General features: G+C 41.9%; 1 protein-coding gene across 1 annotated transcript in view; it reads right to left on the minus strand.

The window, feature by feature from the left end:
* LOC128649300 (annexin A1) overlaps positions 1 to 21,601 on the minus strand; it is a 106,668-nt gene that overhangs the window by 71,722 nt on the left and 13,345 nt on the right. The window contains exons 3-5 of the mRNA XM_053702499.1: positions 13,909 to 13,999; positions 13,029 to 13,123; positions 12,772 to 12,885 (exon numbers count right to left, since the gene is read on the minus strand). Coding sequence (XP_053558474.1) covers positions 12,772 to 12,885; positions 13,029 to 13,123; positions 13,909 to 13,999 — 300 coding nt within the window. The remainder of the gene's footprint in view (positions 1 to 12,771; positions 12,886 to 13,028; positions 13,124 to 13,908; positions 14,000 to 21,601) is intronic.

Consider the following 21,601-nt stretch of genomic DNA (forward strand, 5'->3'; position numbering starts at 1 on the left):
CAGTAGACGTTCCTTCTTTGAAGAAGGATTTGGGCATAAAGGAGGAACAACAATCTCTTGATTGATATTCCTGTTAGTAACTACCTTAGGTAAGAACCCAGGTTTAGTACGCAGGACTACCTTATCCGAATGAAAAATCAAATAAGGAGAATCACAATGTAAGGCTGATAATTCAGAGACTCTTCGAGCCGAGGAAATAGCCATTAAAAATAGAACTTTCCAAGATAACAACTTTATATCAATGGAATGAAGGGGTTCAAACGGAACGCCCTGTAAAACATTAAGAACAAGGTTTAAACTCCATGGTGGAGCAACAGTTTTAAACACAGGCTTAATCCTGGCCAAAGCCTGACAAAAAGCCTGGACGTCAGGAACTTCTGACAGACGTTTGTGTAACAGAATGGACAGAGCTGAGATCTGTCCCTTTAATGAACTAGCAGATAAACCCTTTTCTAAACCTTCTTGTAGAAAGGCCAATATCCTAGGAATCCTAACCTTACTCCAAGAGTAACCTTTGGATTCACACCAATATAGGTATTTACGCCATATCTTATGGTAAATCTTTCTGGTAACAGGTTTCCTAGCCTGTATTAAGGTATCAATAACTGACTCAGAAAACCCACGTCTTGATAAAATCAAGCGTTCAATTTCCAAGCAGTCAGCTTCAGAGAAGTTAGATTTTGATGTTTGAAGGGACCCTGTATCAGAAGGTCCTGTTTCAGAGGTAGAGACCAAGGTGGACAGGATGACATGTCCACCAGGTCTGCATACCAAGTCCTGCGTGGCCACGCAGGTGCTATTAGAATCACTGATGCTCTCTCTTGTTTGATTCTGGCAATCAATCGAGGAAGCAACGGGAAGGGTGGAAACACGTAAGCCATCCTGAAGTCCCAAGGTGCTGTCAGAGCATCTATCAGGACTGCTCCTGGATCCCTGGATCTGGACCCGTAACGAGGAAGCTTGGCGTTCTGTCGAGACGCCATGAGATCTATCTCTGGTTTGCCCCAACGTCGAAGTATTTGGGCAAAGACCTCCGGATGAAGTTCCCACTCCCCCGGATGAAAAGTCTGACGACTTAAGAAATCCGCCTCCCAGTTCTCCACTCCCGGGATGTGGATTGCTGACAGGTGGCAAGAGTGAGACTCTGCCCAGCGAATTATCTTTGATACTTCCATCATAGCTAGGGAGCTTCTTGTCCCTCCCTGATGGTTGATGTAAGCTACAGTCGTGATGTTGTCCGACTGAAACCTGATGAACCCCCGAGTTGTTAACTGGGGCCAAGCCAGAAGGGCATTGAGAACTGCTCTCAATTCCAGAATGTTTATTGGCAGGAGACTCTCCTCCTGACTCCATTGTCCCTGAGCCTTCAGAGAATTCCAGACGGCACCCCAACCTAGAAGGCTGGCGTCTGTTGTTACAATTGTCCAGTCTGGTCTGCTGAATGGCATCCCCCTGGACAGATGTGGCCAAGAAAGCCACCATAGAAGAGAATTTCTGGTCTCTTGATCCAGATTCAGAGAAGGGGATAAGTCTGAGTAATCCCCATTCCACTGACTTAGCATGCACAGTTGCAGTGGTCTGAGGTGTAAGCGTGCAAAGGGTACTATGTCCATTGCCGCTACCATTAAGCCGATTACCTCCATGCATTGAGCCACTGACGGGTGTTGAATGGAATGAAGGGTGCGGCAAGCACTTTGAAGTCTTGTTAGCCTGTCCTCTGTCAGGTAAATCTTCATTTCTACAGAATCTATAAGAGTCCCCAGGAAGGGAACTCTTGTGAGTGGAACGAGTGAACTTTTCTTTTCGTTCACCTTCCATCCATGTGACCTTAGAAATGCCGGCACTAACTCTGTATGAGACTTGGCAGTTTGAAAGCTTGAAGCTTGTATCAGAATGTCGTCTAGGTATGGAGCTACCGAGATTCCCCGTGGTCTTAGTACCGCCAGAAGAGCACCCAGAACCTTTGTGAAGATTCTTGGAGCTGTAGCCAATCCGAATGGAAGAGCCACAAACTGGTAATGCCTGTCTAGGAAGGCAAACCTTAGGTACCGATAATGATCTTTGTGAATCGGTATGTGAAGGTAAGCATCTTTTAAATCTACAGTGGTCATGTACTGACCCTCTTGGATCATAGGTAAAATTGTCCGAATAGTCTCCATCTTGAACGATGGAACTCTTAGGAATTTGTTTAGGATCTTTAAGTCCAGGATTGGTCTGAAAGTTCCCTCTTTTTTGGGAACCACAAACAGATTTGAGTAAAACCCCTGTCCCTGTTCCAATCGTGGAACTGGATGGATTACTCCCATTAACAAGAGCTCTTGTACGCAGCGTAGAAACACCTCTTTCTTTGTCTGGATTGTTGACAATCTTGACAGATGAAATCTCTCTTGGAGGAGAGTATTTGAAGTCCAGAAGGTATCCCTGAGATATTATCTCTAGCGCCCAGGGATCCTGAACATCTCTTGCCCAAGCCTGGGCGAAGAGAGAAAGTCTGCCCCCCACTAGATCCGATCCCGGATCGGGGGCCCTCAATTCATGCTGTTTTAGGGGCAGCAGCAGGTTTCCTAGTCTGCTTGCCCTTGTTCCAGGACTGGTTAGGTTTCCAGCCTTGTCTGTAGCGAGCAACAGCTCCTTCCTGTTTTGGTGCAGAGGAAGTTGATGCTGCTCCTGCTTTGAAATTACGAAAGGAACGAAAATTAGACTGTCTAGTCTTGGCTTTGGCTTTGTCCTGAGGCAGGGCATGGCCTTTACCTCCTGTAATGTCAGCGATAATCTCTTTCAACCCGGGCCCGAATAAGGTCTGCCCTTTGAAAGGTATATTAAGCAATTTAGACTTAGAAGTAACATCAGCTGACCAGGATTTTAGCCACAGCGCCCTGCGTGCCTGAATGGCGAATCCTGAATTCTTCGCCGTAAGTTTAGTAAGATGTACTACGGCCTCCGAAATGAATTATCTAGTTTAAGGACTCTAAGCCTGTCCGTAATGTCGTCCAGAGTAGCTGAACCAATGTTCTCTTCCAGAGACTCAATCCAGAATGCCGCTGCAGCCGTGATCGGCGCAATGCATGCAAGGGGTTGCAATATAAAACCTTGTTGAACAAACATTTTCTTAAGGTAACCCTCTAACTTTTTATCCATTGGATCTGAAAAAGCACAGCTATCCTCCACCGGGATAGTGGTACGCTTAGCTAAAGTAGAAACTGCTCCCTCCACCTTAGGGACCGTTTGCCATAAGTCCCTTGTGGTGGCGTCTATTGGAAACATTTTTCTAAATATCGGAGGGGGTGAGAACGGCACACCGGGACTATCCCACTCCTTAGTAACAATTTCAGTAAGTCTCTTAGGTATAGGAAAAACCTCAGTACTCGTCGGTACCGCAAAATATTTATCCAACCTACACATTTTCTCTGGTATTGCAACTGTGTTACAATCATTCAGAGCCGCTAACACCTCCCCTAGTAATACACGGAGGTTTTCCAGTTTAAATTTAAAATTTGAAAAATCTGAATCCAGTCTGTTTGGATCAGAACCGTCACCCACAGAATGAAGTTCTCCGTCCTCATGTTCTGCCACCTGTGACGCAGTGTCTGACATGGCCCTAATATTATCAGCGCACTCTGTTCTCACCCCAGAGTGATCACGCTTACCTCTTAGTTCTGGTAATTTAGCCAAAACCGTAGCCATATCCTGTAATGTGATTTGTAATGGCCGCCCAGATGTACTCGGCGCTACAATATCACGCACCTCCCTCTGAGCGGGAGATGTAGGTACTGACACGTGAGGAGAGTTAGTCGGCATAACTCTCCCCTCGTTGTTTGGTGAAATTTGTTCAATTTGTACAGATTGATTTTTATTTAAAGTAGCATCAATACAGTTAGTACATAAATTTCTATTGGGCTCCACTTTGGCATTGCAACAAATGACACAGGTATCATCCTCTGAATCAGACATGTTTAACACACTAGCAAATAAACTTGCAACTTGGAAATACAATTCAATTAGAATAATATTAAAACGTACTGTGCCTTTAAGAAGCACAGAAGATCTATGACAGTTGAAAATTAATAAATTGAAACAGTTATAGCCTCAATCCTTGTAAACAACACAACTTTAGCAAAGGTTTAATCCCATTAGCAAAGATAACAAATTCTGAAAGCAGGAAACAAATTACAGAATAAACGTTTTTTATCTCAGTCAAACTATAATTCTCACAGCTCTGCTGAGAGAAATTACCTCCCTCAAAATAAGTTTTGAAGACCCCTGAGCTCTGTAGAGATGAACCGGATCATGCAGGGAATACAATGAGTTGCTGACTGAAATATTTGATGCGTAGTAAAAGCGCCAAAAAACGGCCCCTCCCCCTCACACACAGCAGTGAGGGAGAGCAGAAACTGTCAGAAAACAGATTAAGCAACTGCCAAGTGGAAAAATAGTGCCCAAACATTTATTCACTCAGTACCTCAGCAAATGAAAACGATTTTACATTCCAGCAAAAACGTTAAACATAATCTCTAGTTATTAAACAGCTTTATGTATTTCTTACAGTGTAATTCTAGTGAAGTACCATTCCCCAGAATACTGAAGTGTAAAGTATACATACATGACATTATATCGGTATGGCAGGATTTTCTCATCAATTCCATTGTCAGAAAATAAAAACTGCTACATACCTCTATGCAGATTCATCTGCCCGCTGTCCCCTGATCTGAAGTTTACCTCTCCTCAGATGGCCGAGAAACAGCAATATGATCTTAACTACTCCGGCTAAAATCATAACAAAAACTCTGGTAGATTCTTCTTCAAACTCTGCCAGAGAGATAATAACACACTCCGGTGCTATTTTAAAATAACAAACTTTTGATTGAAGATATAAAACTAAGTATAATCACCATAGTCCTCTCACACATCCTATCTAGTCGTTGGGTGCAAGAGAATGACTGGGAGTGACGTAGAGGGGAGGAGCTATATGCAGCTCTGCTGGGTGAATCCTCTTGCACTTCCTGTTGGGGAGGAGTAATATCCCAGAAGTAATGATGACCCGTGGACTGATCACACTTAACAGAAGAAAAGAGCGCACAAACTAGAATGAATATGACGAAATGATGAATGAAAGTCACATTATTTTGCTAGTTACATTAGGATCGCAAGATGTAGTTAGTCATACTTGACCATCACTATAAGTGTCACTTCCCTTAATATAACCCCCAGTCATTCGGCCAAAGGGAAATGGAAAAAGATAACAAAAGGGTAACAACAACAACAACAACAAAAAACTGCCTTCTTAAAATGTAATAAAGGGCGGGGTCGTGGACTCTCCATGCTTGGAAATAAATAAATGGATCAGGTAAGCATACACTTTGTTTTATTTCCTATGGCATGGAGAGTGCACAACTTAATTTCAATTTCTAGTGGGAACCAATACCCAAGCTAGAGGACACAGAATGAAAAGGGAGGGAGAACAAGAACAGGCAGACCTAAACAGAAGGCACCACCGAGAAGCCTCAGCCGAGATAAAAGTATCAAATTTGTAGCATTTGGAAAAACGTATGCAAAGAGGAACATGTTGGTGCCTTTGCAAATTTGCTCCACAGAAGCTTCATTTTTGAAAGCACAGGAAGAGGAGACAGCCTTAGTGGAATGATCCGTAATTCTCTCAGGAGCTACTGTCCAGTTGTCTCATAACCTAAAACGATAACACTTTTCAACCAGAGAGAAAGGGTAGTAGAAGTGGCCTTCTGACCCTTACGCTTACCAGAGAAGACGATGAACAGGGCAGAAGATTGCTGAAAATCTTTAGTTACTTGAAGGTAAACACACACAACATCCAGGTTATGCAAAAGATGTTCCTTCTGGGAAGAAGGATTGGGGCAAAAAGAAGGAACGACAATTTCCTTATCGTCACTAGCGTACCTGGGACTCCTGGTTCTCAGCCTGTTTCTTTTTTTCTGTGCCACCAGAGGTATCCGTTTATGTTTGCAGCCCTGTTACCTGCAGTGGATTACTCTCTGGCTCCACCTGCAGGTAGTTTTGTAATGAGCTCTGTTATAAAGGACTGCTTCACTATTCACTTCCTGCTTTGACATTGTGATTGATTTCCTTTGTTTGTGCCTCTGTTCTGCTTCCTGAATTCCTTTCCTGTTGGTGGTTTCCTGGCTTCTGAACTCGGCTTGCTGATTGACCATTCTTCAGGATTCTCTTTATGCTTCATGAAAGATTGGACTGCTTTCCTGGTTACAGACTCTTGGCTTGTATTCTGACAATTCTTTTGTATCCTGCGTCTTCAGCCTGTTACAGCAATTTCTCTTCTGCAAGTACCTGTAAGCTTGCTTACTTGGCTACTGTGACTAAATACCTCTGCTGTGAGAACTGTAAGCTTATCTGGCTATTGAGTCTAGCACCTCTGCTGTGAACTGTATGCTTATCTGTTGCTGAGACAAATCACCTTGCTGTAAGAACTGTATGTTTATCTGCTTGCCGAGTCTAAGCAACTCTACTGTGACATTTGTGTATCCTGAAGCCAAGAATCTCTGCTGTGAGTCTAAACAACTCTGATACTGGCATATGCTCTGCCTGTTCCTGAAACCAAGTTCCCTTACTGAAGATTCTGGTGTATGCCCAGCTTGATCCTGAAACCAAGTATCCTGGCTCTGATACCCGTGTATGCCAAGCTTCATCCTTAAACCAAGTACCCATAAGGGTAGTCTGTGTCTGTTGAAGGACTACTGCTTAAACTGTTCTTTTAGAAAGACTTTTGTTTGTTTAGTATCAGGTTGGAATAGACGCTCAATTTGCTTTGCCTCTAGTTTTCCTTGCATTACCTTAGTAAAGTTTCTTCAAGAAAATACCTTCTTTTTTCTGTGTTTCCATTCTGGTATAGAGTCCTACTCACTTCTTCACACCCTCTCAGATTAACTCAGCCATCACCTTTAACATGCTCCATACCCCTGAACCTGCTCAGCCAAGCAGAACATTAATATTGTGATCTGACAATACCTTAGGAAGAAATCTCATCTTAGTACGAAGGACCGCCTAATCTGCATGAAAAATAAGGTAAGGGGAATCACACTGCAGAGCTGAAAACTCAGAAACCCTACGAGCAGAATAAACAAAACCTTCCAAGATAACAATTTAACATCAACAGAATGCATCGGCTCAAACGGAGCCTGCTGCAAAACTTTAAGAACAAGGTTAAGGCTCCAAGGAGGAGCAACAGTTTAAAGGGACAGTACACACAAGTTTTCATATAACTGCATGTAATGGACACTACTATAAAGAATTATATGCACATATGCTGATCAAAAATTCCAGTATAAAATATTTTAACAATTTACTTAGAAGCTCCCAGTTTAGCACTTTTGATTAGGTTGACTGGAACACCCAGTGAAAGCACACTCCCCCCTCCCCCTGCATATGAAAAGAACCTTTACACAAAAAGAAGCAAGCTGGAGGAGGAATACATCAGTATTCTCCTAAACCTTTGGGGCTTGGTTAGAAATCTGAAAATCAGAACAATGTTATTTAAAAGCAAAACTATACATTTTTACAAAAGCACTCCCAGGTGGGCTATATGAATGGATCATCTACAAAACATTTATGCAAAGGAAATTCTAGTGTATAAATGTCCCTTTAAACACAGGCCTGATTCTGACCAGGGCTTGAACAAAAGATTGGACGTCTGGCAAATCTGCCAGACGTTTGTGCAAAAGAATAGACAGTACAAAAATCTGACCCATCAGAGTACTGACTGACAAACCCTTCTCCAGGCCCTCCTGAAGAAGAGACAAAATTCTGGGTACTCTTACCCTGCTCCAAGAGAAACCCTTCCATTCACACCGAGAGGTATTTGCGCCATACTTTATGGTAAATCTTGTGAGTAACAGGTTTACGAGCCTGAAGCATGGCATCAATGACAGTCTCAGAAAAGCCATGCCTGGTCAAAAACTAGGCTTTTAATCTCCAAGCAGTCAGCTTCAGAGAATCGGATTTGGATGGAGGAATGGACCCTGAAGTAGAAGGTCCTTCCTCAGAGGTAACCTCCAAGGTGGAAGAGGATGATATCTTCACCAGATCCAAACACCAGATCCTGCGAGGCCATGCAGGAGCTATTGAAATCACAGATGCTCTCTCCTGTTTGATACAAGCAATGACTTGTGGAAGGAGAGCAAAAAAGATATGCAAGATTGAAGATTCAAGGAACTGCCAGAGCGTCTATCAGAATGGTCTGAGGATCTCTTGACCTTGAACCATAGTTTGGAAGCTTGGCGTTTTGATGAGATCAGAGCCAACTCCGGAAACCCCCACCTGAGGGTTATCATTGAGAACACCTCCGGATGGAGAGCCCACTCCCCCAGATGAAAGGTCTGTCTTCTTAGAAAATCCGCCTCCCAGTTTCCCACCCCTGGAATGTGGATGGCAGACAGACAATAGTGAGCTTCCGCCCACTGCAGAATGAGAGTCACCTCCTTCATTGCTAAGGAACTCCGAGTTTCTCCCTGATGGTTGATGTAAGCCACTAAGGTGATGTTGTCCAACTGGAATCTAGTGTCAATTATCTTTAGTCTGGTTTATCAAGCTGTCAAGGCATTGAAGATTGCTCTCAACTCTAAGAGGTTTATGGGAAGAGAAGACTCCTCCCGAGTCCACAGGCTCTGAGCTTTTAATGAGCCCCAAACCGCTCCCCAGCCTAAAAGGCTGGCGTCAGTGGTCACAATCACCCAGGAAGATCTCAGGAAGCATGTGCCCAGAGAAAGATGATCCTGTGAAATCCACCACAAGAGGGAGTCTCTTGTTAGGGGATCCAGATCAATCATCAGCGAAAGATCTGAGTGGAGTCCATTCCATTGGCTGAGCTTGCATAACTGCAGAGGTCTTAGATAGAACCGAGCAAAAGGAATGATATCCATGGAAGCTACCATCTCCATACATTGAGCCACTGAGTGACGAACATAAGACTGGAGAGAAAGGCATAAAGCAAGAAGTTTGGATTCTCTGGCATGCGTCAGAAAAATTCTCATGGATAGAGAATCTATAATTGTTCCAAAAAAAAACAAACAATAAAAAAAAAAAAAAAAAAAAAAAAAAAAAAACACAACCCTTGTGTCTGGTACTAGGGAACTCTTTTCCAGATTCACTTTCCACCCGTTGGAACGTAGAATAGACAACATGTCTGTATGAGATCTTGCTAGTTGAAAAGATGCTTGAACTAAGATGTCGTCCAGGTAAGGCGTCACCGCTATTGCCAGAGATCTGACTACAGCCAAGAAAGCCCCCAGATCCTTTAGGTCCAGCATAGGACGGAAAGTTCCCTCCTTTTTGGGAACCACAAAGATTTTACTAGACTCCTCGACCCTGATCCTCTACAGGAAGAGGAACAATTACTCCCAGGGACGATAGGTCTTTTACGCAGTTTAAGAAAGCCTCTCTTTACCTGGTTTGCAGATAACCTTGCAGGATAAATCTGCCCCTTGGGGGGGGGGGGGTCGGTCGGAGAGGAGACAACCCTCGAGTCCTATTTTGTACCCCTGGGATACTATGTCCACGGCCCAAGGATCTGGGACATTGCCAAAAAAAGAGAAAGCCTGCCCCCCACTTGATCCAAAACTGGATCGGGGACGGACCCTTCATGCCATTTTAGAATCAGTAGAAGGCTTCATGGTTTGCTTCCCCTTACTCCAAGGCTGACTAGACCTCCATGAGGTCCTGGATAGCTCCGGCTTGGAAGAGGAGGAGGAAGACTTCTGTCTTTTGAAGTTATGAAAGGAACACAAATTAGAATTCTGGCAACCCTTAGGTCTATTCTTCCTGTCCTGAGGTAGGAAAGATCCCTTTCCACCCATAATTTCAGAAATGATCTCCGCTAGACCAGGACCAAATAAAGTCTTACTCTTACAAGGTAAAGACAGAAGCTTGGACGTTACATCAGCCGACCAAGATCTTAAACACAGAGCTCTGTGAGGTAGAACAGCGAAGCTAGACATCTTGACTCCCAGTCTAATCATTTGCATGTTGGCATCACAGATAAAAGTATTGAACCTATCTTGGATCTCCTCTATAGTAGTCTCTTCTGAAATCAGCTCAGACAAAGCATCGCACCAATAAGATGTTGCTCCCGCAACCATAGCTATACTTTCATCAGGGAATATAGTGGCAACCTGATGCATGTACATCTTTTTTAAAGTAAGCCTCTAGCTTCTTATCCATGGTATCCTTGAAAGAACAACAACTTTCCTCTATAGGAATAGAAGTTATTTTGGCTAGAGTAGAGATAGCTCCTTCTACCTTAGGCACAGTGTGCCACGAGTCACGAATGGAGTCAGCAATAGAAAACATTTTTTTTAAAATAATGGGAAGAGGAAGAAGGCATCTCTGGCTTAACCCATTCCTGAGCTATAATTTCCGACATACGGTCTGGAACAGTAAAAACTTCCACGGATGAACGAACATAAACTCTTAAGTTTACTAGATTTTTTTTAGGGTTTACATCGACAGAAGAGTCTGAGTTGTCCAAAGTAGCAAGTACCTCCTTCAGAAGTAACCGGAGGTGTTCTAGCTTAAAATCTAAAATTAACGTCTTCAGATTCTGCAGAATTATCACCTATTATGTCAGAGATCTCACCTTCAGAGGCTACTGAGGTATCCGCCTCATCAGACATTTGGGAAAAGGTTGACCAGCGCAGATTTAGTGGGGTCAGAAACCTTACTAACAGAAATATTTTTAGATTTCCTCTTAGGCTTACCCGTAGCAGGGAAAACAGATAAAGCTGCAGACATAGGAGAAGTTATCTGGACAGCAAAATCCCCTGGTAAATAAACACCTCCAAGAGGTTGAGAGGAACCGCAAGACACTGTATGTGAAACTATTAAGGCTTGGGACGTTTGAGGAGAAAGCTGAGGCATATCATGAACAGCATTATCCTGAGAGACATATGGCTCAGAAGTCTTAGATAAGCATGTGGTTCAAAATTGCACAGCGTCACAACCTGAGCCTCCAAACAAAGCAAACATTTGTCAAAGGAAATAGATGCATTTTGGTATGTGTGCATAATTACAGAGCTAATTCCCAAAATGTTAAAAACATATCAAGTTCCTAAAACCAGTATGGTATATAGAGCAGCCACAAACACTTTTCTGCAACAAAAAGAAAACAAAGTCTGACTGAGGAGTCTTACCACACCGAGACTGGAGTCACCACTAGAAAACTGACAAGGAGACAGTTTAAATAACGCCTCCATTCACAGTTGATTTTACTATCCTGCTTGAGCAGATCCGATCCATCTAGCAGCTGAATAGAATTTAAAATGTGCTTTGTCATCTCTATGCAGAAAAATAAAGGAACAATATTTTATCTTGTCTGATTAAAATCCTAATTAACCCTTCAGCCAGTCTAATATAATGGGGAAAATCATTAACCCCTTAACTTCTCACATACACCAGTGCCTGCAATACGGTCTAAATGTTAATCCCATATGAAAGGCTTAAATTTGTCCCAGATGTTGATCCACTAGAGGAATTAACCTCTGAAGTACTCTCCTTCAGTACCTAGAAGGCACTTACCTGTGGATCCAGCTGCAGGGCAGGAACAGCTTCTTGGGTGTGAGATACTCCCCTCTGTCAGGGACCTATAGAAAAAGAAATAACAGAGTAACCAACCTTGTTTTCTATAAAGGGGTAGCAATGATGTTAGAAATAAAGAAAAGATGACTTTGCCGCTTTTTAGCTGCTAATAGCCACCAATCCTCTTACTAAAAAGATTGACATGGACACAGCATAGCCCCAATCCTTGCTTGCAGGGAAAAGTACCCATAAAAGGATTAAATATCTTCAGACACCATCTTTGCACATCCTCCCTTGACAGACGCAAAGAGAATGACTGGGGGTTATGGGTAAATGAAGTGACACTTAACAGCTCTGCTGGGGTGCTCTTTACCCTCCTCCTGCTGGCCAGGAGCTGAATATACCACTAGTAATTGGAATGAAGTCATGGACTCTCCATGCCATAGTAAAGAAATTAAACTTTCATGATTCAGATAGGGCTTGCAATCAAACAACTTTCTAATTTACTTCTATTATCAAATTTGCTTCATTCTCTTGTTATCCATTGCAGAAGGAACAGCAGTGCACTGCTGGCAGCTAGTTTAAAGGGCCACTGTAAGTAAATATTTTCTATGCCTGTTACTAACTACTCCAAATACGCTTTTTATCAATAGCATTTCATTAACATATCTCTACCGTATATCAGAAATCTTGTCTGCAAATGTAATTGTTTTCCCAAACCCACTCCATGGGTATCCTTTGCTCTGTACCAATCCGTTTACAATACCTAGGTTTCAAAATGGCGCTTTAAACACAAAGTTATTGGTTTAAGTATTTTGAACACGCAGTGCTGAAAATAGTGGGCAGGATAATGTGACATCATCAGCGAATAAAAGATATAACTTTTAGAACGTTGTGAAACTTCGTTTTGGAGAAAATATAGGTCAGTAAGTTTTAATTAATGTTTATTAAATTTTAATATGTTAGTTGTTTAGCTTAAAAATTATAACAGAAAGTAATCCTTTAACACATCTAGTGGGCCAATCACAAGAGACAAATGTGTGCAGACACCAATCAGCCGCTAGCTCCCTCTATTGTAGGATAGGTGTGTATTCTTTTTCCAACAAGAAAATAAGCAATTTTAAAAGTGTCTTACAATGACACACTATCTAAATCATGCAAGATTTTGACTTTATTTCCTTTAAGTTATTAATGAAGCATGTACAGTAATCGAAATACCTTAGTGGCACGCTTCAGTTCATGAGCATCATACTGAGCTGGGGTTTTCAGCAAACCTAGAACCACTTCTTCCAGGTGGCTTGAGAGAGCTTTCTTCAAGGCATCATCAAGGGACTGCAAATCAGAAAAGAAAATACTACTTAAAATAACTGAAGACAAATACAATTTTAAAGTTCATTTTTCTTTCCAAAATATATTTTCAAGTTTTCAACCACCCCAATTAACAGAACATACATTAACAGAATTGTGTCCTTTACCTTCCCGGTTGCCTGCTGGTAGGCAGCTCTGATCTGCTGACGTTCTGAATTAGTTCTTTTAGTTAAAATGTCAATGATAGTGCCTTCATCAACACCTACATTTAAAAATTAATATATATTAATATACATACTAACTTATATTAAAATTCAGGAAATATGAAACTCTGTTCTAATCACTAACTTAAAGGAATAGTCTAGTCAAATTAAACTTTCACTATTCAAATAGAGCATGTAATTTAAGCAACTATCTAATTTACTCCTATTATAAATTTCTCATCATTCTTCAACAGTATTGGTTATGCAAAACTGGGGAATGGGTAACACAACGGATTATGTATCATTTTAAACCATAAACATTTTCAAGCAGTGTCACTTTAATAAGGCCCATTATCCCAGGCACAGAATGTCATTTTAACATGGATTTAATGTGTTTTTGCAAGGTATCTTAAAAAGGGATGTGAAACCCAAAAATTTTATTTTGCGATTCAGACCGAGCGCACCATTTAAAAAAAAAAAAAGTTTCCAATTTACTTAAATCATCAAATTTGCTTTGTTCCCATGATATCCTGTGTTGAAGAGATATCTAGGTAGGCATCTGGAGCACTACATGGCCGGAAATAGTGCTGCCATCGTGTGCTCTTGCTAATCTATATCATTGTTGCAAAACTGCAGCCATTTGCACACTACTGTACTTAACTGCTTTTTAACAAAGGTTAACAAGAAAACAGACTATTTGATAATAGAAGTACATTGAAAAGTTGTTTAAAATTGTATGTTTTATCTGAATCATGAAAGAAAAATGTTGGGTTTTATGACCCTATAATATGTAGCTTTTCACATATTGTACAAATTGTTTCCGTTTTGTGTGTGGTATTCTTACCTTTTGCTTTGATGGCTTTATCTAGGTTTGCGGCATCTGTTGATGCACTGAAGCCAGCGTTTGCTTTAAGTGTTGCTCCAGACTCCTCAGCCTGTGAAAATTATTTAGTAGCTTTAGTAACGAATAGTCCGATAATACAGTAAATGCAATTCAGGAACGTCTTAGAACACACAATAAAAATAATTTAATTAACATGAGGGAAACGAATGCAGAATATTGCTGAGGGCTGAGGAATTCAGCTCTTTCCACTGCCCGATGTATTAGGAAAGAAGTGCAACACATAAAACCGTATTTACACAAGAGAGCTGGATTGCACAAGAGAGCTCCTGTGCAATCTTAGGCCTAGATTTGGAGTTCGGCGGTAAAAGGGCTGTTAACGCTCCGCGGGCTTTTTTCTGGCCGCACCATAAATTTAACTCTGGTATCGAGAGTTTAAACAAATGCTGCGTTAGGCTCCAAAAAAGGAGCATAGAGCATTTTTACCGCAAATGCAACTCTCGATACCAGAGTTGCTTACGGACGCGGCCGGCCTCAAAAACGTGCTCGTGCACGATTCTCCCATAGGAAACAATGGGGCTGTTTGAGCTGAAAAAAAACCTAACACCTGCAAAAAAGCAGCGTTCAGCTCCTAACGCAGCCCCATTGTTTCCTATGGGGAAACACTTCCTACGTCTGCACCTAACACTCTAACATGTACCCCGAGTCTAAACACCCCTAACCTTACACTTATTAACCCCTAATCTGCCGCCCCCGCTATCGCTGACACCTGCATATTTTTTTTTAACCCCTAATCTGCCGCTCCGTAAACCGCCGCAACCTACGTTATCCCTATGTACCCCTAATCTGCTGCCCTAACATCGCCGACCCCTATATTATATTTATTAACCCCTAATCTGCCCCCCTCAACGTCGCCGACACCTGCCTACACTTATTAACTCCTAATCTGCCGAGCGGACCTGAGCGCTACTATAATAAAGTTATTAACCCCTAATCCGCCTCACTAACCCCATCATAAATAGTATTAACCCCTAATCTGCCCTCCCTAACATCGCCGACACCTACCTTCAATTATTAACCCCTAATCTGCCGAGCGGACCTCACCGCTACTATAATAAATGTATTAACCCCTAAAGCTAAGTCTAACCCTAACACTAACACCCCCCTAAGTTAAATATAATTTACATCTAACGAAATAAATTAACTCTTATTAAATAACTTATTCCTATTTAAAGCTAAATACTTACCTGTAAAATAAACCCTAAAATAGCTACAATATAAATTATAATTATATTATAGCTATTTTAGGATTAATATTTATTTTACAGGCAACTTTTTAATTATTTTAACCAGGTACAATAGCTATTAAATAGTTAAGAACTATTTAATAGTTACCTAGTTAAAATAATAACAAATTTACCTGTAAAATAAATCCTAACCTAAGATATAATTAAATCTAACACTACCCTATCAATAAATTAATTAAATAAACTACCTACAATTACCTACAATTAACCTAACACTACACTATCAATAAATTAATTAAACACAATTCCTACAAATAAATACAATTAAATAAACTAGCTAAAGTACAAAAAATAAAAAAGAACTAAGTTACAAAAAAATATTAAAATATTTACAAACATAAGAAAAATATTACAACAATTTTAAACTAATTACACCTACTCTAAGCCCCCTAATAAAATAACAATAAAAATCCAATCAGATTGAGCTCGCATTCTATTGGCTGTTCCAATCAGCCAATAGAATGCAAGCTCAATCTGATTGGCTGATTGGATCAGCCAATCGGATTGAACTTGATTCTGATTGGCTGATTCCATCAGCCAATCAGAAAATTCCTACCTTAATTCCGATTGGCTGATAGAATCCTATCAGCCAATCGGAATTCGAGGGACGCCATCTTGGATGACGTCCCTTAAAGGAACCGTCATTCGTCGGGAGACAACGGAAGAAGAGGATGGATCCGCGTCGCCTGCTTCAAGATGGACCCGCTCCGCACCGGATGGAAGAAGATTGAAGATGCCGCTTGGAGAAGATGTTTGCCGGTCCGGATGTCCTCTTCTTGCCGGATAGGAGGAAGACTTTGGAGCCTCTTCTGGGCCTCTTCTGGACCTCTTCAGCACCGGATGATGGATCGCCAACCCCCGCTTGGGTTGGATGAAGATGTTGGAGCCAGGACGGATCGATGAACCTGGTATGGTGAAGACAAGGTAGGAAGATCTTCAGGGGCTTAGTGTTAGGTTTATTTAAGGGGGGTTTGGGTTAGATTAGGGGTATGTGGGTGGTGGGTTGTAATGTTGGGGGGGGGGGGGGGTATTGTATTTATTCTTTTACAGGCAAAAGAGCTGAAATTCTTGGGGCATGCCCCGCAAAGGGCCCTGTTCAGGGCTGGTAAGGTAAAAGAGCTTGTAACTTTTTTAATTTAGAATAGGGTAGGGAATTTTTTATTTTGGGGGTCTTTGTTATTTTATTAGGGGGCTTAGAGTAGGTGTAATTAGTTTAAAATTGTTGTAATATTTTTCTTATGTTTGTAAATATTTTATTATTTTTTGTAACTTAGTTCTTTTTTATTTTTTGTACTTTAGCTAGTTTATTTAATTGTATTTATTTGTAGGAATTGTGTTTAATTAATTTATTGATAGTGTAGTGTTAGGTTAATTGTAGGTAATTGTAGGTAGTTTATTTAATTAATTTATTGATAGGGTAGTGTTAGATTTAATTATATCTTAGGTTAGGATTTATTTTACAGGTAAATTTGTTATTATTTTAACTAGGTAACTATTAAATAGTTCTTAACTATTTAATAGCTATTGTACCTGGTTAAAATAATTAAAAAGTTGCATGTAAAATAAATATTAATCCTAAAATAGCTATAATATAATTATAATTTATATTGTAGCTATATTAGGATTTATTTTACAGGTAAGTATTTAGCTTTAAATAGGAATCATTTATTTAATAAGAGTTAATTAATTTCGTTAGATGTAAAACATAATTTATGCTTACCTGATAAATTCCTTTCTTCTGTTGTGTGATCAGTCCACGGGTCATCATTACTTCTGGGATATAACTCCTCCCCAACAGGAAATGCAAGAGGATTCACCCAGCAGAGCTGCATATAGCTCCTCCCCTCTACGTCAGTCCCAGTCATTCGACCAAGAATCAACGAGAAAGGAGTAACCAAGGGTGAAGTGGTGACTGGAGTATAATTTAAAAAATATTTACCTGTCTTAAAAACAGGGCGGGCCGTGGACTGATCACACAACAGAAGAAAGGAATTTATCAGGTAAGCATAAATTATGTTTTCTTCTGTTATGTGTGATCAGTCCACGGGTCATCATTACTTCTGGGATACCAATACCAAAGCAAAAGTACACGGATGACGGGAGGGATAGGCAGGCTCATTATACAGAAGGAACCACTGCCTGAAGAACCTTTCTCCCAAAAATAGCCTCCGAAGAAGCAAAAGTGTCAAATTTGTAAAATTTGGAAAAAGTATGAAGCGAAGACCAAGTTGCAGCCTTGCAAATCTGTTCAACAGAGGCCTCATTCTTAAAGGCCCAAGTGGAAGCCACAGCTCTAGTGGAGTGAGCTGTAATTCTTTCAGGAGGCTGCTGTCCAGCAGTCTCATAGGCTAAACGTATTATGTTACGAAGCCAAAAAGATAGAGAGGTAGCAGAAGCTTTTTGACCTCTCCTCTGTCCAGAATAAACGACAAACAGGGAAGAAGTTTGGCGAAAATCTTTAGTTGCCTGCAAGTAGAACTTGAGGGCACGAACTACATCCAGATTGTGTAGAAGACGTTCCTTCTTTGAAGAAGGATTTGGACACAAGGATGGAACAACAATCTCTTGATTGATATTCCTGTTAGTGACTACCTTAGGTAAGAACCCAGGTTTAGTACGCAGAACTACCTTGTCTGAGTGAAAAATCAGGTAAGGAGAATCACAATGTAAGGCTGATAACTCAGAGACTCTTCGAGCCGAGGAAATAGCCATTAAAAACAGAACTTTCCAAGATAACAATTTTATATCAATGGAATGAAGGGGTTCAAACGGAACACCTTGTAAAACGTTAAGAACTAAGTTTAAACTCCATGGCGGAGCAACGGCTTTAAACACAGGCTTGATCCTAGCTAAAGCCTGACAAAAGGCCTGGACGTCTGGATTTTCTGACAGACGCCTGTGTAACAAGATGGACAGAGCTGAAATCTGTCCCTTTAATGAACTAGCTGATAAACCCTTTTCTAAACCTTCTTGTAGAAAAGACAATATCCTAGGGATCCTAACCTTACTCCAGGAGTAACCCTTGGATTCGCACCAGTATAGGTATTTACGCCATATTTTATGGTAAATCCTTCTGGTAACAGGCTTCCTAGCCTGTATCAGGGTATCAATAACCGACTCAGAAAAACCACGTTTTGATAAAATCAAGCGTTCAATTTCCAAGCAGTCAGCTTCAGAGAAGTTAGATTTTGATGTTTGAATGGACCCTGTATCAGAAGGTCCTGTCTTAGAGGTAGAGACCAAGGTGGACAGGATGACATGTCCACTAGATCTGCATACCAAGTCCTGCGTGGCCATGCAGGCGCTATTAGAATCACTGATGCTCTCTCCTGTTTGATTTTGGCAATCAATCGAGGAAGCAGCGGGAAGGGCGGGAACACATAAGCCATCCCGAAGTTCCAAGGTGCTGTCAAAGCATCTATCAGAGCCGCTCCCGGATCCCTGGATCTGGACCCGTAGCGAGGAAGTTTGGCGTTCTGGCGAGACGCCATGAGATCTATCTCTGGTCTGCCCCAACGTCGAAGTATTTGGGCAAAGACCTCCGGATGAAGTTCCCACTCCCCCGGATGAAAAGTCTGGCGACTCAAGAAATCCGCCTCCCAGTTCTCCACTCCCGGGATGTGGATTGCTGACAGGTGGCAAGAGTGAGACTCTGCCCAGCGAATTATCTTTGATACTTCCATCATTGCTAGGGAGCTTCTTGTCCCTCCCTGATGGTTGATGTAAGCTACAGTCGTGATGTTGTCCGACTGAAACCTGATGAACCCCCGAGTTGTTAATTGGGGCCAAGCCAGAAGGGCATTGAGAACTGCTCTCAATTCCAGAATGTTTATTGGAAGGAGACTCTCCTCCTGATTCCATAGTCCCTGAGCCTTCAGAGAATTCCAGACAGCGCCCCAACCTAGTAGGCTGGCGTCTGTTGTTACAATTGTCCAGTCTGGCCTGCTGAATGGCATCCCCCTGGACAGGTGTGGCCGATAAAGCCACCATAGAAGAGAATTTCTGGTCTCTTGATTCAGATTCAGAGTAGGGGACAAATCTGAGTAATCCCCATTCCACTGACTTAGCATGCACAATTGCAGCGGTCTGAGGTGTAGGCGTGCAAAAGGTACTATGTCCATTGCCGCTACCATTAAGCCGATCACCTCCATGCATTGAGCTACTGACGGGTGTTGAATGGAATGAAGGACACGGCATGCATTTTGAAGTTTTGATAACCTGTCTTCTGTCAGGTAAATCTTCATTTCTACAGAATCTATAAGAGTCCCCAAGAATGGAACTCTTGTGAGAGGAAAAAGAGAACTCTTCTTTTCGTTAACTTTCCATCCATGCGACCTTAGAAATGCCAGAACTAACTCTGTATGAGACTTGGCAGTTTGAAAGCTTGAAGCTTGTATTAGAATGTCGTCTAGGTACGGGGCTACCGAAATCCCTCGTGGTCTTAGTACCGCCAGAAGGGCACCTAGAATCTTTGTGAAGATTCTTGGGGCCGTAGCCAATCCGAATGGAAGAGCTACAAACTGGTAGTGCCTGTCTAGGAAGGCAAACCGTAGATACCGGTGATGATCTTTGTGGATCGGTATGTGAAGGTAAGCATCTTTTAAATCCACTGTGGTCATGTACTGACCCTTTTGGATCATGGGCAAGATTGTCCGAATAGTTTCCATTTTGAACGATGGAACTCTTAGGAATTTGTTTAGAATCTTTAAATCTAAGATTGGCCTGAAAGTTCCCTCTTTTTTGGGAACCACAAACAGGTTTGAGTAGAACCCTTGTCCTTGTTCCGACCGCGGAACCGGATGGATCACTCCCATTAATAACAGATCTTGTACACAGCGTAGAAACGCTTCTTTCTTTATCTGGTTTGTTGACAACCTTGACAGATGAAATCTCCCTCTTGGGGGAGATAATTTGAAGTCTAGAAGGTATCCCTGAGATATGATCTCTAGCGCCCAGGGATCCTGAACATCTCTTGCCCAGGCCTGGGCGAAGAGAGAAAGTCTGCCCCCCACTAGATCCGGTCCCGGATCGGGGGCTCTCGGTTCATGCTGTCTTTGGGGCAGCAGCAGGTTTCCTGGCCTGTTTGCCCTTGTTCCAGGACTGGTTAGGCTTCCAGCCTTGCCTGTAACGAGCAACAGCTCCTTCCTGTTTTGGTGCAGTGGAGGTTGATGCTGCTCCCGTTTTGAAATTCCGAAAGGGACGAAAATTAGACTGTCTAGCCTTAGCTTTGGCTTTGTCTTGAGGTAGGGCGTGGCCCTTACCTCCTGTAATGTCAGCGATAATTTCTTTCAAACCGGGCCCAAATAAGGACTGCCCCTTGAAAGATATATTAAGTAATTTGGACTTAGAAGTAACATCAGCTGACCAGGATTTTAGCCACAGTGCCCTACGTGCCTGTATGGCGAATCCTGAGTTCTTAGCCGTAAGTTTGGTTAAATGTACTACGGCCTCCGAAATGAATGAATTAGCTAGTTTAAGGACTCTAAGCCTGTCCATAATGTCGTCTAGCGTAGATGAACTAAGGTTCTCTTCCAGAGACTCAATCCAAAATGCTGCCGCAGCCGTAATCGGCGCGATACATGCAAGGGGTTGCAATATAAAACCTTGTTGAACAAACATTTTCTTAAGGTAACCCTCTAATTTTTTATCCATTGGATCTGAAAAAGCACAGCTATCCTCCACCGGGATAGTGGTACGCTTAGCTAAAGTAGAAACTGCTCCCTCCACCTTAGGGACCGTTTGCCATAAGTCCCGAGTGGTGGCGTCTATTGGAAACATCTTTCTAAATATTGGAGGGGGTGAGAACGGCACACCGGGTCTATCCCACTCCTTAGTAACAATTTCAGTTAATCTCTTAGGTATAGGAAAAACGTCAGTACTCGCCGGTACCGCAAAGTATTTATCCAACCTACACAGTTTCTCTGGTATTGCAACGGTGTTACAATCATTAAGAGCTGCTAAGACCTCCCCTAGTAATACACGGAGGTTCTCCAATTTAAATTTAAAATTTGAAATATCTGAATCCAATCTGTTTGGATCAGAACCGTCACCCACAGAATGAAGCTCTCCGTCCTCATGCTCTGCAATCTGTGACGCAGTATCAGACATGGCCCTAGTATTGTCAGCGCACTCTGTTCTCACCCCAGAGTGATCACGCTTGCCTCTTAGTTCTGGTAATTTAGACAAAACTTCAGTCATAACAGCAGCCATATCATGTAATGTTATCTGTAATGGCCGCCCAGATGTACTAGGCGCCATAATACCACTCACCTCCCGGGCGGGAGATGCAGGTACTGCCGCGTGAGGCGAGTTAGTCGGCATAACTCTCCCCTCGCAGTTTGGTGAAATTTGTTCACATTGTACAGATTGACTTTTATTTAAAGTAGCAT

Source organism: Bombina bombina, chromosome 2 (genome assembly GCF_027579735.1).
Source record: "Bombina bombina isolate aBomBom1 chromosome 2, aBomBom1.pri, whole genome shotgun sequence".
NCBI lineage: Eukaryota > Metazoa > Chordata > Amphibia > Anura > Bombinatoridae > Bombina > Bombina bombina.